The sequence below is a fragment of the Scyliorhinus canicula genome, chromosome 15 (genome assembly GCF_902713615.1).
Source record: "Scyliorhinus canicula chromosome 15, sScyCan1.1, whole genome shotgun sequence".
NCBI classification, from domain to species: Eukaryota; Metazoa; Chordata; class Chondrichthyes; order Carcharhiniformes; family Scyliorhinidae; genus Scyliorhinus; species Scyliorhinus canicula.
Window position 1 is genome coordinate 75,529,717 of NC_052160.1, and position 16,464 is coordinate 75,546,180.

General features: G+C 50.3%; 1 protein-coding gene across 3 annotated transcripts in view; it reads right to left on the minus strand.

Moving 5' to 3' along the window:
- gsg1l (gsg1-like) overlaps positions 1–16,464 on the minus strand; it is a 411,568-nt gene that overhangs the window by 253,351 nt on the left and 141,753 nt on the right. For 2 of the 3 annotated variants that reach the window (XM_038820953.1, XM_038820951.1), the window contains exon 2: positions 10,965–11,012. The exons of the other annotated variant lie outside the window; for it this stretch is intronic. In XM_038820953.1, coding sequence (XP_038676881.1) covers positions 10,965–11,012 — 48 coding nt within the window. The remainder of the gene's footprint in view (positions 1–10,964; positions 11,013–16,464) is intronic. 3 annotated transcript variants of the gene reach the window in all.

The window sequence follows — 16,464 nt, forward strand, 5'->3', positions numbered from 1 at the left end:
CTGTGAACAGGGTCACAAAGGGGTTGCCGTGTCGGGAGTCAGACACCGTGTCGTCCTGCTCTCCCGGATCCCACACCCTTGTGTGGATCAGGCATGCAATTTTGGAGTTGTGTGACCGGGGGTCACTCTCGTCATTGCGGACAAGTCTGTAGGAATTGTCCCTGTGCCATTGTGTAGCGTCGAGTGTGTTGTCGGGGTAGTCGGGGTCGGGTGGTGGTTCGGGGTTTTTGAGGTAAGTGACTTCCATGGGGTCACTGGAGTCGGGGTCGTAGGTGGTGCAGTGTGGGCTGTATGGCTGTGTGGTGTCGCTGTCTTCAGAGTCAGTGTCTGTCCTACTGTCTCTGCTGTGGCAGCTTGTGGGCGTGTCGGGGCGTGGTCTGTAGTGGTCTGTGGGCGGAGTCGTGGGCGAGTCCGTTGATGTACTGGTCTGTGAGGGGGATGGTGGAAAAGTGTCTCTGGTGGGCGGGGTGAAGTGTTCTGCTGCGTCTAGCAGGACATGGTGGGCATGGTTGGCCTGTGTTCCATATGCCTTTAACTGGTTTATATGGAACCACGCGGTCTTCCCATTAGGATACTTTATCCTGTAAACGGAGGGGCTAATTTTGTCCGAAATTGAGTAGGGGCCGGAATATTTTGGAGCCAAAAAACTGCTGGGGTTATAAACAGATGACATTACCTGTTGCCCAACCTGGAATTCTGTGGTGTGTACGGTCTTATTGAAACAGGCAGTCCGTTGCTGTCGGCGTTTCCCTAGCTGGGCTGCGGCTGCGAGCTGTGCAGACCTCACAGTCTCAACTAGTTCTTTAACTGCCTTTTCATGTGTGAGGGCCGTCACTTCGGGGCTTGTCATGTCCAGTCCTAAAAGGAATTCTGTACCTTTCATAGGGCGTCCGGTCATGAGTGTGTGTGGTGTGTATCCTGTCGATGTGGAGACAGTGTTCCTTATGAACATAAGTGCAAAGGGGAGCACTGAATCCCATGTGGAATTGTTCTCTTGAACCATTTTCCTAAGGGTAGTTTTTAGGGTCCGATTCATGCGCTCCACAATCCCGCTGGACTGTGGATGATACGCAATGTGGAAGTTCTGTTTGATTCCGAATATTGTCAGGACGTTCCTCATGACCCGTCCTGTAAAGTGAGATCCCTGGTCCGAATCGATACTTCGGGGTAAACCCCATCTCGTGAAGATGTGGTGGGTCAGGATCTTTGCAGCTGTCTTTGCTGTATTTGTTCGTGAGGGAAATGCCTCTACCCACTTGGTAAAGGTATCTATCACCACCAGAACGTATTTATAGCCATTCCTGCAAGGGGGCAATGGACCTATAAAGTCGATCTGGAGGTTTGTCCAAGGGCCGTTAACTGGGCGAGTATGCCGAAGTTGTGCTTTCCTAGAATACCTCTCCGGGTTATTCTGAGCACAAATCAGGCAATTCTCTATGTAGTGCGTTACATCATTCCTGAGATTAGGCCACCAACAGAGTTGCCTGAGGTGCCTCGTTGTTGCATCAATTCCCTGATGCCCGTGTCCGTCATGGAACAAGGCAATCATCTGATTCCTGTCCTGCTGTGGGACCACATAAAGTTGGTCCTTAATGATCACACCCTCATGTGTGGTCAGTGCGTGTTTAAAGTGCTCGTAAGCAGGCACAAAGTTTCCCTTGAAAACCTCCCTGAGGTCTCCGTCCTGTTTTTGTGCTGCCACGAGATCTTTAATATCAGTCTGTGAGACTTGGACTGCGCTCACAGGGGCGCTAGCTGGTGCGCTAGCTGGGGGGGTCCATAAGTGTCCTCTCCTGGAACCTGCCTTAGCCAATGCGTCGGCCTTTACATTCCCAGGGGGTGATGACCTATGGTGGCTTCGAACTTTTATAATGCCGAAGGTCCTGTCCTTCGCTTTCGCTAAAATATGCTGGAGTAGAGGGGCTGATGGAAGGGGTTTCCCGTCTGCGGAGACAAAACCTCGTGTCCTCCACAGGGGCAGAAAATCGGTTAAACTGTTACAGACATATAAGCTGTCTGAATATATGTCTGCTGGGCTGGGGAAAGAATCGGGGTGGTCCACTATGTACGCTATGGCTGCTAGCTCTGCTGCCTGCGCGCCTAAGTGACCTGGTAACTTAAGAGCGATTTCTTCGAGAGCGCGCCCCTGCGCGTCCTCTACATAGATGCCGCATCCTGTGATACGCTCACCATTTAAAACTGTGGAGGAACCGTCTACATAAATCCTCAAGGGTCCACACGTGTCTGTGGGCTGGGGGCTTTGTTTCGGGTTCCCTATCTTCCTGGGGGGTGTTTTGGCTAAAAAGGGTCCTGTGTTATGCAGGGGAGCTACAATTTCACAGTCATGGGGCTGTCCGGGGTATTGGAGGTTGTCTGCTAAGTATGTGTGGGTGCGTGTCCGTTTTACTGTAATGTCCCGTCCTTGTAAAAGTAGGGTCCACCTAGCTGCCCTAATCTGGCTAACTGAACCGTCCTTCAGTCGACCGTCTAGTAGTAGCTGTGTGGGTGTGTGTTCGGTTAGAATGGTGATGGGGTTGAGTCCGGTGATGTATGAGAAATACTGCACTGCCCAGAAGACAGCAAGGAGGTGCCTCTCACAGGCTGAAAATCCTTGTTCTACTGGGTCTAACAGTCGGGAGGCATAAGCCACTGGTCTTAGCTGCTCGTGCCGTTCTTGAAGCAACACGGCCGAGAGGGTCAGATCGGTGCTCGCTACCTCTATTGCGTACGGTGAAAGTTGGTCGGGGACTAGCAGCGCGGGTGCTGCACTAAGGGCTCGTTTCAACTCTTCCACAGCGCCTGTATGCTGCGGAAGCCATTCCCAGGGGGCTCCTTTCTTAAGGAGGTCTGAAAGTGGGGCGGCTTTTGTCGCGAATCCGTCGATGTGGTTCCGACAATAGCCAACCAGTCCTAAAAACGACCGGAGGGCTGATACATTCTGGGGAAGGGGCAATTTGACGATCGAATCAATTCTTTTGAATTCGATCTCGCGTTTGCCGTGCGTGATGACTGTTCCCAAATACATCACTTTACTTTCCAATATTTGGGCCTTTTTCGGGTTAACTTTACAGCCAATTTCAGTTAAGAGTTCCAGGAGTTCGGCCAGAAGCGAAATGTGCTCTGCCTTTGTGTCTGTCTGCAGTAGTAGGTCGTCTACATACTGTACCAGACATTCGGGTCGGGAAAATTTGTCTAATCCACTTGCCAGCTGTCGGTGGAAAATGGAGGGTGAATTGTGGAATCCTTGTGGGAGGCATGTCCACGTGTACTGCTGTGTTTTAAAAGTGAATGCGAATTTGTATTGGCACGCTTTTGCCAATGGTATTGACCAGAATCCATTACTGATGTCCAATACCGTGAAGTACTTGGCGTTGAGACCCTGCTTGAGCATGGTCTCGGGACTAGTAGCTACCGTTGGGGCTACTGCGGGGGTTACTTTATTGAGTTCCCGATAATCAATGGTCAGACGCCATGATCCATCGGGCTTCCTCACTGGCCAAATAGGGGCATTGTTGGTGGAGGCTACCGTTCTCAGTACACCTTGGTCCAACAAGCTGCCTATAACCTTTTCTATTTCCACCTCTGCCTCGAGGGGAAATCTATACTGCTTTTGCGGTCGGGGGTCCTGTCCGGTAACATGAACTTGTCCAGTCATTCTGCCACAGTCATGACGGTGACTTGCAAATGCTGTCCTGTGTTTGTTTAGTAGGGCCTTAATTTGTCGGTCGGTGTGGAGTGTAGTCAGGTCGAATGAGTACTCTCCCACTGCGCTAATCCGATTAGCGTAGTCTCCTACTGTGAGGGTGGCTGGGGCTCTGTCTGATCTCGCCATTCGCCAGACACACTGGTTCACTGGGTCGAACGACAAGCTGTGGGCGTTCATAAAATCTATCCCCAGGATGTGTTCTGCTGTCCGGGGAAGATTTACTAAAACTACGGGGTGCCTTGTGCTAATGTTCCCTAGCTGGATCGCTACGGGTGCTGTGATATGTCCCTGCTGCGAGTGTCCGGTGAACCCGCTAAGTGTGATGGTGGAGGTGGTCGGCCACGTGTCTGCGTGTGCCGTGGTTGTGGAGTTAATGGTGGTGCGGGATCCTCCTGTGTCCCACAATAACTCTATGGGCTTCCCTTTTACTTTTGCCGTGACTACGGGCCTCCCTGATGAGTCCCATAGTGTGTCACAGACCCAAGTGGGGGAGCCCGAACACCGTCAGTTCGTCTCGTCCACATTGGTGGGTCCTGACTGTACTGCTACATTGTGGATGGGTTTTGCCTTGTTGCGGTTCAGAGTGCCTGTCTGCTGGCCTCTCTGAGATCGCTGGGGTGCATTACACTCTTTTGCCCAATGCCCTAACTGTCCACAGTTATAGCATTCCTGTCCTTTCTGTTGAGGGCTGCTCTTGCCTTCATTTACCCATGCGGGCTTCTGGTGCTCTCTGACTGCTTGGATATCTGCAGCAGCCTGAGCCTCTTCTGGGGATCTAACCTTTGCTTTTGCCTGAAGCGATTGCTCCCAAGCGCGGGACAATCTTTTGAGGACCCATTTCTCGTTATGGGCCTCTTCTGAGGGGTCGTAATTATTGCAAGCGCTCTGTCCTGCTTCTGTTGCGTGTGAGATAATTGTGCGCGTCCACTTAACCATGTTTTCGCGGGTTAAATGCGCTCTATCTAGCTGTCCGAAAACTGCGCTGAAGTGAATCCACAGCCTTCCTGCGAATGCTGTGGGGTGTTCGGATCTCTTCTGCCTGCACTTATTCAAGCCTTCTACGGGGTCACCTCTATTGTACCCGATGGCATCTAAAATAGCAGTGTGCATCTCCTCTAGGCTGCCTCCTGCCACGTTTTGTGGGTCGGGGAGGGCTGCCACTACACTCTGGTCTAAGCTCAGCACGGTGAGCTTAACCTGCTCTCTCTCATCCAGGCCGTACATGGTAGCCTGCTGCTTTACTTTCGCAAAGAACTGGTGGGGGTCTGCGGTGGGGAGGAACGGAGTGATCTTTTCACAAGCGTCCCTTAGCTGGGTTACTGTTAAAGGGGTGGTGTAAGTTATGTCTGGGGCGCCTTCTGATTCGGCTTTCCTCTGTGTGGTTACGGGATTCATGGGTGCGGTTATGATCTGAGCTGTGGGGGGTTGGGGTGCCTGTCGTTTCTGCTGAGCTGCGGGCGCACATGTTCCCTGAACATAACGCTGCGCTGTCTCGCTTAATTCCTGCCAATCTGGGGCATTTTCCCCATCTAACTGAGCTCCAAAGGTGCTTTGGAAGCCATTCTGCACCGAAAGCAGAGATTGCAGTTCCGCAATCTGTTTCCTGCATTTCGCGTGGTCAACTGTGCTTTGTCTTTGTTCGGTCGTTGCAGCATGGAGTGCTCTCAAAGCTGCTTTGAGATCCGAACATTGCCTCTGCAATGCCTCCACCTGCTTCTCCGATTCCTGTCTTATCAGAACGGCACGTTGCACGTCCTGATAGGCTTTCTCATACTGGGTCTGGGAACTGTTCAGATGAGCTAGACAAGACTGGTGAGCCCTCTTGGCATCATCCACCTCTCTACCCTTCTCTGCCAACTTCCCTTTAAGATCCAGGTTTTCTTTCTCGATGTCCCTGACATCGACCTTACTCATTCGGTTCCTTTCCTCTAAATCTGTCCGGAGCGTCCTGATGACCTCCTCTGCGCCTCGCAACTGTGCCAAGCAGGACACAATCGCCATCGGCTTGCGTGCTTTACTTAAACTCTTTTTGTGTATCTGAGAGAGGTTCTCCCACCAAGTATGACCTATACTTCCGGGACCTGTCTCCTCATTTGCACAAAACTCTTTCCAAAGGGGCCATCCCTTTCCTTGTAAATATTTGCGGAGTTCCAGCTCCCACGTGGGACACTGGCCTACTCTGCTACTGCTGCTGGTCGCTGCGACCACAAACTTTGCTGGATCCATCAGACGTTCCATTGCCTGCATGGCCATTTCCTCTGACTCTCTTTTTATAATTTGGAACAGGGGGTTGCTGGGGTGGTGTTTCGTAAAAAGGGTACGGCTTACGCTATTTTCCGATCACAAAACTACCGAAAGTTTGTCGCAACAAAAAGCTTTCAGTTTTACCTTACAGCCCTGTTAGTACGCATGCACTAAAACACACTTCCGAATTTCGCTTATTATTTTGAACACCTTGAATACTTGTGATCTCTTTCTTTCTCTGCAATTTGGAGTTCTAATTCAAATTTCAGGGTCCTGGACACTGTGGTGTTTCCACTTACAACAGGATCCCACCAGAGTCGCCACTAAATGTTGCACGTTTTACTATGGGCGTAAAACGCGTTTATTGGAGTGTATTAACACGCCTCCGAGTTCGACGTGTGCTTAACACTGCTAGGCTCTGTTCTATGTAATTATTTAAGCTCTGGAGTCGCCAGCTGCCGTATAGGCAACGTCACAAGTATTCCAAGGTCAAATTCAAAGTAATAAAGACGATACACCGATTAGTCAAGTTCAAACGATCAATATTTATTATACAGTTAATAATAAATACTCATGCACACACACTAAGAGACTAAGCTACAACTAAACATAAGCAAACAGAATACTTATCTAACAGGAACAGGCAAGGTCAGAGAACGAGGCCTTCGTCCTGGTTTTGTCTGCAGCCTTCAGCAAGCGTTCTGGCACTTGGGAGTCTAGTGGGCTTGGATCGCGTAGCGAGCGTTGAACTTACGGTTTCGGCGGCTGGTGCTCAACGGCTGGAGTCAGGATACCAGGTGTCAGTCGAGGCCGGAGCACAGGTTTAACAGACCGGACAACACGAGGTCCCTATCTTTTATAGGGGTTCCGTTGTCCTTCCCTCTTCTCGGGCGGGCTCTACCTATTGGATCAATTTCTTATCGATACTGGATTAATTCCCCAATGCGAGGGGGTCTCCGTGATGGAGGGGGCGTTTCTTATGTCCTTTTGTTCGGAGGTTTCTGGTGCCTCGATGTCTGGGTCTTGATTGGAATGTGTCCATTCAGAACCAAATGTATCTATTGTGTGGGTGTTCAAGTCTGATGGCCTCATTAGCATGCAAAGCGTTTTGCCATTTGCACCTAGCTAAGGTCTCTTCACCTGAGCCCAAACTGGTTTCTGCTGCTGCAGAATGCAAACTGCTCTTTGCAGACTGCTGTTCTGGCTGAACTGTCTGTTTCTCAGCAGCCTTCCATTTTAGTTTGACTCAGTGTCCATTTTGCGTGGCCAGCATGGCTACATTCCTGAGTGTGAGCATACACTGACTGGGTTAAACTGCAGCACCCTGAGTGTGAGCATACACTGACTGGGTTAAACTGCAGCACCCTGAGTGTGAGCATACACTCACTGGGTTAAACTGCAGCACCCTGAGTGTGAGCATATACTGACTGCCGCACCCTGAGTGTGAGCATACACTGACTGCAGCACCCTGAGTGTGAGCATACACTGACTGCAGCACCCTGAGTGTGACCATACACTGACTGCAGCACCCTGAGTGTGAGCATACACTGACTGCAGCACCCTGAGTGTGACCATACACTGACTGCAGCACCATGAGTGTGAGCAAACACTGACTGGGTTAAACTGCAGCACCCTGAGTGTGAGCATACACTCACTGGGTTAAACTGCAGCACCCTGAGTGTGAGCATACACTGACTGGGTTAAACTGCAGCACCCTGAGTGTGAGCATACACTGACTGGGTTAAACTGCAGCACCCTGAGTGTGAGCATACACAGACTGGGTTAAACTCTGCAGCACCCTGAGTGTGAGCATACACTGACTGGGTTAAACTGCAGCACCCTGAGTGTGAGCATACACTGACTGGGTTAAACTGCAGCACCCTGAGTGTGAGCATACACTGACTGGGTTAAACTGCAGCACCCTGAGTGTGAGCATACACAGACTGGGTTAAACTCTGCAGCACCCTGAGTGTGAGCATACACTGACTGGGTTAAACTGCAGCACCCTGAGTGTGAGCATACACTGACTGGGTTAAACTGCAGCACCCTGAGTGTGAGCATACACTGACTGGGTTAAACTGCAGCACCGTGAGTGTGAGCATACACTCACTGGGTTAAACTGCAGCACCCTGAGTGTGAGCATACACTCACTGGGTTAAACTCTGCAGCACCCTGAGTGTGAGCATACACTGCCTGGGTTAAACTGCAGCACCCTGAGTGTGAGCATACACTCACTGGGTTAAACTGCAGCACCATGAGTGTGAGCATACACTGACTGGGTTAAACTGCAGCACCCTGAGTGTGAGCATACACTGACTGGGTTAAACTGCAGCACCATGAGTGTGAGCATACACTGACTGGGTTAAACTGCAGCACCCTGAGTGTGAGCATACACAGACTGGGTTAAACTGCAGCACCCTGAGTGTGAGCATACACTGACTGGGTTAAACTGCAGCACCCTGAGTGTGAGCATACACTCACTGGGTTAAACTCTGCAGCACCCTGAGTGTGAGCATACACTGACTGGGTTAAACTGCAGCACCCTGAGTGTGAGCATACACTCACAGCGTTAAACTTCAGCACCCTGAGTGTGAGCATACACTGACTGGGTTAAACTGCAGCACCCTGAGTGTGAGCATACACTCACAGCGTTAAACTTCAGCACCCTGAGTGTGAGCATACACTGACTGGGTTAAACTGCAGCACCCTGAGTGTGAGCATACACTCACTGGGGTAAACTGCAGCACCCTGAGTGTGAGCATACACTCACTGGGTTAAACTTCAGCACCCTGAGTGTGAGCATACACTGACTGGGTTAAAGTGCAGCACCCTGAGTGTGAGCATACACTCACTGGGTTAAACTGCAACACCCTGAGTGTGAGCATACACTCACTGGGTTAAACTGCAGCACCCTGAGTGTGAGCATACACTGACTGGGTTAAACTGCAGCACCCTGAGTGTGAGTATACACTGACTGGGTTAAACTCTGCCGCACCCTGAGTGTGAGCATACACTGACTGGGTTAAAGTGCAGCACCCTGAGTGTGAGCATACACTGACTGGGTTAAAGTGCAGCACCCTGAGTGTGAGCATACACTGACTGGGTTAAATTGCAGCTCCCTGAGTGTGAGCATACACACACTGGGTTACTGGTATACTTTTCACGACTATTCAGAACGGGATTCTCCGATAGCACAACCCCACCCTGGGTTTCCAGCAGCGTGGATGGCTTTGATGGGAAATCCCAATGACAATCCTCCGTCTCGCACAGGAGAATCCCGAATCCCAGCCCAGATGTCTTGACGTCCAGTCAATGAATGACTTTGTTTTGAAGTGTACTATTGCTGTCATGTAGGGAATGCATCAGCTAACGTATCAGCAAGTTCCCACAAACGGCAAGGTAATCGTGATGAGATCATGGGGCGCGATTCTCCGCTGCCCACGACGGGTTGGAGAATAGCGGGAGGGCCTTCCAGACAATTTTCACGGGCTATTCCCCCCCCCCCCCCCCCCCCCCCCCCCGGCCACCCCCCGATACGAATCGCTGCTCGCCGTTTTTTACGGCGAACAGCGATTCTCCGCAGGCCAATGGGCCGAATACCGCGGAGTTTACGGCCGTTTTCACGGCCGCGATCACACCTGCTTTCAGAGTTCGTGAAAACGACCGCAAAGTGCCCAGTCCCGGACAACCATGGCACCGATTGGCACAGCCGCACCACGGGCGTGCCAAGGGTGGCATGGGCCTGCGATTGGTGGGCACCGATCGTGGGCAGCGGTTCCGATACCCGCGCACTATTTGTTCTTCCGCCGCACCGCAGGATCAGTCCACGGGGCGGCTGAGGGGCATGACGGCCCGCGCATGCGCGGGTTTGACGCGCCTGCGTGATGACATCATCTGCGCATGCGCGGGTTGGAACCGTCCAACCCGTGCATGCGCGGCTGACGTCATCGTGCGCGTCAGCCGCCGTGACTCCCGCCCGGGGGGGGAGAATTGGGTCCCGGGACGGAGCTCCGTGGCTGGCGTGAAACACGGCCAGTTTCACGCCAGCCTTCACGGCACGCCGGATTTGCAGAGAATCGCGCCCCATCTGTTTTTGTGATGGCAATCGAGGGTTAAATATTGGCCAGATCCCATTTCCTGCATTTACCCAGCTCTCACTTTCTAGCAAATCTGCATATTAGAGTGAAGCAGTTAATATGCGTTTCCGAGATCTAGGTATGGGATCAAACCCCTTTGCCTTGGAGACCTTGGGCAAGTACCATTCAGTACTGGTCCCAACAAACAGGGGCCAGATGGAATGGCAGTCGTGGGGGGTTCCCAGGGGATTGGAGGATCCCAGGTGCATGCCCACTGGGCAGGGTGGTACCCAGGCACTGTTGGTGTTATTTGGGCACCCTGGCAGTCCCAGCATGGCACTCTGGTAGTGCTATCTGTGTGCCAGCTAGAACTGCCAAGGTACCCAGGTGGTACTGCCAGGCTGGCATTTTTTGAGCAGTGGTGATCGAGACGGGTGGTGCCCTGCATAGGTGCGCGGGACCTAGTGATCCCCTTAGAGTGTGTTGGGGCTTGAAGGGAGTTTGTGGGTCGCATTGGGAACTCGAGAGATCAGGACACTGGATCCCTTGCTGCATTGAGGAGTTCCAGAGAGCGGAGCATCGCAATGTAGAAAACCAGGCCATGTGCGACCTTGTCGGGGAGCTCCCTGCTGGGGCCCCTGATCTACATGGATGGGTATCAAAAAAGGGGGTGTTTTGAGGCGGTCTGAGCACGGGGAAACACCCGGCCAATCTCATGCACTATGGGACTCTGTCCTCATTTGGATAGATCACACCCTCTGTCTCTCTCTCCACAGATGCTGCCAGTCCTGCTGAGTTTATCCAGCATTTTCTGTTTTTGTTTACTGTATAAATATTCAGAAATGTGAAACATTTTTCTTCAATCAAGATAATTTCCAGTTGCAGTAAAAAGGTTCAACCACTGGGTAAGGGATTCTCTGTTCTGTTTTGTTACTCACTTCTCTCAGATGCAGGAGCTAGATCAATAAAATTCCGGCAGTTTTCACCTAAAACAAGAAAAGTTCAAATTATTTCATTACATAGATCTTACATCGAACATACAGTGCAGAAAGAGGCCATTTGGTCCATCGAGTCTGCACCCACCCATTTAAGCCCTCACTTCCACCCCTAACCCCGCAATCCAATAACCCCTCCGAACCTTTTTGGACACTAAGGTCAATTTATCATGGCCAATCCACCTAACAGCACGTCTTTGGACTGTGGGAGGAAACCGGAGCACCCGGAGGAAACCCACGCAGACACGGGGACAACGTGCAGATTCCGCACAGACAGTGATCCTGCGGGGAATTGAACCTGGGACCCTGGTGTGTTAAGCCACAGTGCTAGCTACTGTGCTATGACTTATTGACCTCAATGAGATCTAAACACATACTTTCACCATCTTACACATCTCATAGAGCTGGCTTTCCTGACTGCGTGGAAAATGGAGAATTGGAAAGATATCAAAATTATAACACAGAAAACGTCCATGTCGATATTGACCTTCGATATAAACAAATAGCTCTGTGATCAGGAGAAGAAAAGGGTTCTTTTGTTCCTTCAGTGTAAACCTGAGATTTCTGGAGCATTCTTGGGGATAGTGAACTTGAATATGTGGCACACTGTGCATGCAAAGTGGAGATAGGGGGAATGTGGGAGTGTTGAGTCGGGGACAGAGGGGGGCAGGGGGTTGGTGTGGGGAGTGAGCATACGCTAACTTTCCTGCCGCGGCCTCCTGTTACTGCAACTATCTGATATCCATGTGACAAAGCACCTTTTCAAACTGGCATTGGGTAGACAGAGCCCAGATGTAGATCCAAGAGGACCCCAAAATCTAAGCACATTGTATCTTTGACCCTATGGGTATTCAATTTGCTGTTCTTCAGGTGTTATAGGTAATACAGAGGCAGGCTTCTGAAGTTTGATGCTGATCTCAATTTACTCTGAGGACCCACAAGGAGCATGCATTGAGAATTGCAAACTTCCACGAGCTTGGGAAGTTGAGTATTTGGGTTCCTTTCACTTCTCAAGCACTGTGGAATATCAGGCACAATAATTTCTGGGCATTTGAATGTCCAGAAAATATAAGGTCCCCCACCAGTGATAGTCAACTATGTCCTCTGTTGAGTTGGTTTTGAATGAAATGAAGGGGGAGGGTTCGGTGGGTTGACCATTGGTTTCAGAATGGCCACAAACATGTTTTTGGGCTCACAAAGCTGAGGTAGGGCATAAGCAGGAAACCCAATCAGACTTTAATAGGCCAAATTATGGCGAGATTGTGGTGTGGTTGCATTATCACTGGACTACTAATTCAGAGCCCAGCCTGATAAAGAACAAAGAAAACGAAAATTACAGCACAGGAACAGGCCGTTCGGCCCTCCCAGCCTGCACCAATCCAGATCCTTTATCTAAACCTGTTCTAATGGTCTGAGGACCAAGGGTTCAAATTCCACCACGGCATCTGGTGGAATTTAAATTCAGCTAATAATCTAAAATAGTAAAGTAGGCTCAGTAATGATGACAATGAAATCATTGTCAATTGTCATAACCCCCCCACTCCCCGCCAAGTTTATTAATGTTCTTTAGGGAAGGAAATCTGATGTTGTTACCTGAACTGGCCTACATGTGCCTTCTTAAATGGCCCAGCAAGCCAATCAGCTCAAATACAGTTAGGGATTGCCAACAGTTACTGATATTGCCAATGGTATCCACATCCCATGAAAGAATAAATTAAACAAAATTGCAGCCACCAAACAATTGTGGTGAACCTCCAGAAGTGCTGTTTTCCCTTTACCTTATTCCAAATGCCAGTTATAGGGTCATTTCAATATTAGGAGGGATATTAACAGTGGCACTAAGCACTCACCCACGTGTTCAGCAATAGTACACACTGGCATGGTACTCATCTCGGGAGTTGGGTGGAGGGTGGTAACAGGTTTGTCTCCACATCTATCAATTTTAAATGATGCTGCTCAATTAGGTGGTGCTGATTCCCGAATGGTGATCAGTTTCTCTTTAGCTGAATGCCATTTGCTTGTGTGTGGGTCCAGAATTGACCATGTATGGTATGTGCGTGTTCCAAGCTATGCTGTAGCTGTAACTAACTGATATCTGGAGGACGATACCTTCCAGCTCCAACAATTACTTCACAACATGGAGGACAGACAGAAAAAGCTGCTCCACCTCCACTGCAATGTCCCCTTCTGTCCAAATTGCTGGAAATGATTTCTGACTCAAATTCCTGTCCCTCTCCTCTCACTCTGTGGTAATTTTGCCCTTCAAATGTTAGCATTGTATCATGTTGAAAATGCAAACAAATATAGAAACACAGTTTCAAAAGTCCAACGTTTTAAAAATAATTGTTTTGTTCGATCTGGTGTCTGACTCCCAAAAAGATGTTTAACAGTCTCCAAAATATTGAGAAATCCACCTGGGTACGATTTTTAACTTTCCCAGCGTGGGAACAAAATGCTTTCTTCTCGTATCACACATCCTAACCAAATTCAGAGAGTTTAGGTGGAGGTTACTAATTTTCAGAGATTAGGGACCAGCAGCTGTGTGCTTGGGCTGAATTACCTGAAATCACAGTTTATCAGCAAACGTGCTCCTGCCTCACTGGCCAGCAGCACCTTTGAATATCGACATTGATTATATGGAAATGAGCAGTGAGAATCTTAGTTTCCAGTCTCCCCTTCCAAGGTCCATCATCAATTATGTCACTATGATACTGCCTCGCTCGGGTGTTACAACATCATGTCCAATGCAGACATCTGAATTGGTTTCACCATTTTATCACCAGATGCATTATTTCGGAAATATTAACAAGTGATTGATATGATAAACATGCTGGGCCGGACTTCTCCAGCCATTGGAATTATCTGTTCCTGGCGGGGGTGCCGGTGTTGTGTGGTGGGGTGGAGGTGGGGGCTGGGAGTGGTGGGGGGGTTGGCTGAGATGTGGGGGGTTGCGGGGTGGGGGCTGGGAGTGGTGGGGGTGGGGTGGGGGCGGGGAGTTGTGGGGGGGTTGGCTGGGATGTGGGGGGTTGCGGGGTGGGGGCTGGGAGTGGTGGGGGTGGGGTGGGGGCTGGGAGTGGTGGGGGGGTTGGCTGGGATGTGGGGGGTTGCGGGGTGGGGGCTGAGAGTGGTGGGGGGGTTGGCTGGGATGTGGGGGGTGGCGGGGTGGGGGCTGGGAGTGGTGGGGGGGTTGGCTGGGATGTGGGGGGTGGTGGGATGGAATTGCATGGATGGGATTTCCTCCAGGATCCTGCCCGCCCCAACCCAGATGCAATTTTAAGGTGTGTCGGACAGGGCCTCACATGGGAAGCAGCCCCTGTCCTTATTAAGACCATGATGTGGCCACTTAATGGCAATGCAAAATGGTCGTGGGCCTGTCAGTCAGGGAGGATGGGTTTTCCCTGCAGGCTGTCAGGAAGGTGGGAAACATGCGCTCACCATCCTAAAAATGCAGGCCTCCGATTTTCTTCAAAAATCATTTTAAATGAAATGGGATTTCAATTCTGTTAGAACCAAGAACATTTTCTTTATTCAGTCACAAAACATGGGCATCACTGGCTGGGCCAGCATTTATTGCCCTCCCCTAATTTCCCCATGAGAAGGTGGTGGTGAGCTGCCTTCTTGAACAGCTGCAGTCCATATGGCATAAGTACACCCCCAGTGCTGTTAGGGGGTGAGTCCCAGGATTTTGACCCAATGGCAGTGAAGGAACGCCGATATATCTCCAAGTAAAAAAAAAATCATCAGGATGCTGAGTAGCTTGGACGGGAACTTCCAGGTGGTGGTGTTCCTATGTATTGCTGCCCATGGTGTTCTAGATGGCAGTGACCATGTGTTTGTTTGGAAGGTGCTCCCTGAGGAACATTGGTGAGTTCCTGCAGTGTATCTTGTAGATGGTACACATGACTCACTGTGCATCAGTAGTGGAAGGGGTGAATGTTTAAGATGGTGGATTGGGTGCCAATCAAGTGGGGCTGCATTGTCGTGGACCGTGTTGACCTTCTTGAGTGTTGCTGAAGCCGCACTCATCTAAGCAAGTGGAGAATATTCCATCACATTTCTAATGTGTACCTTATAGATAGATCCATAGAACCATAGAAACGTTATAGCAGGGAAGAAGGCCATTTGTCCCATTTTGTCCATGCCGTCCCGAGGACACCCAGATCCCTTTTCTAATCCCACCATCCTGCACCAGGTCCATAGCCTTGTGTCTTAAAGCACTTAAGGTGCAGATCCAGGTACTTTATAAAGGAGTTCAGGGTCTGTGCCTCTACCACCAACTTGGGCAGCAAATTCCAGACTCCTACTACCCTTTGCGTACAAATGTTCTTGCTCATGTCCTATCTACACCTTCTGACATTTATCGTGAATCTATGTCCCCTGGTTCTAGAATTCTCCACCAAAGGAAATAATTTTATCCTGCCCAGTCTATCTCTTCCCCTCATCATTCTGGACACCTCAATGAAGTCACCCCTCAGCCTTCTTTTTTCCAAGGAAAATAACCCCAACCTATCTAATTTAATAACCACCTCCTCTAACCTAAGGGGTTGAGTGAATATCAGGTAAGCTCTTCCTTTCATTTTTCTTGTTTTATCTAGAGGGGTTGGCAGGGCCGGCAGTGCAATGTGCCTCCTGCAGAATGTTTGAGGTGAGGGACGTTGTCAGTGTCCCTGCTGATTTCATCTGTGGGAAGTGCACCCATCTCCAGCTCCTCAAAAACCATGTTAGGAAACTGGAGCTGGAGTTGGATGAACTTCGGACCATTCGGGAGGCAGAGGTGGTCATAGATAGAAGCTTCAGGGATTTAGTTACTCCGAAGAATGAAGATAGATGGGTGACGGTGAGAGGGCTGGGAGGAAGCAGTCAGTACAGGGATCCCCTGTGGTCGTTCCCCTTAGTAACAAGTATACCGCTTTGGATACTGGTGGGGGGACGACTTACCAGGGGTAAGCCTTGGGGTACAGGTCTCTGGCACAGAATCTGTCCCTGTTGCTGAGAAGGGAAGGGGGGAGAGGAGTAGAGCATTAGTCATTGGAGACTCCATTGTTAGGGGGATAGATAGGAGATTCTGTGGGAACGAGAGAGACCCACAGTTGGTGTGTTGCCTCCCAGATGCCAGGATCTGTGATATCTCGGATCATGTTTTCGGGATCCTTAAGCGGGAGGGGGAGCAGCCCCAAGTCGTGGTCCACATTGGCACCAACGACATAGGTAGGAAAAGGGATAGGGATGTAAGGCAGGAATTCAGGGAGCTAGGGTGGAAACTTAGAGCTAGAACAAACAGAGTTATTAACTCTGCGTTGTTACCCGTGCCACGTGCTAGCGAGACGAGGAATAGGGAGAAAGGGCAGTTGAACACGTGGCTACAGGGATGGTGCAGGAGGGAGGGTTTCAGATACCTGGATAATTGGGTCTCATTCTGGGGTAGGTGGGACCTCTACAAATG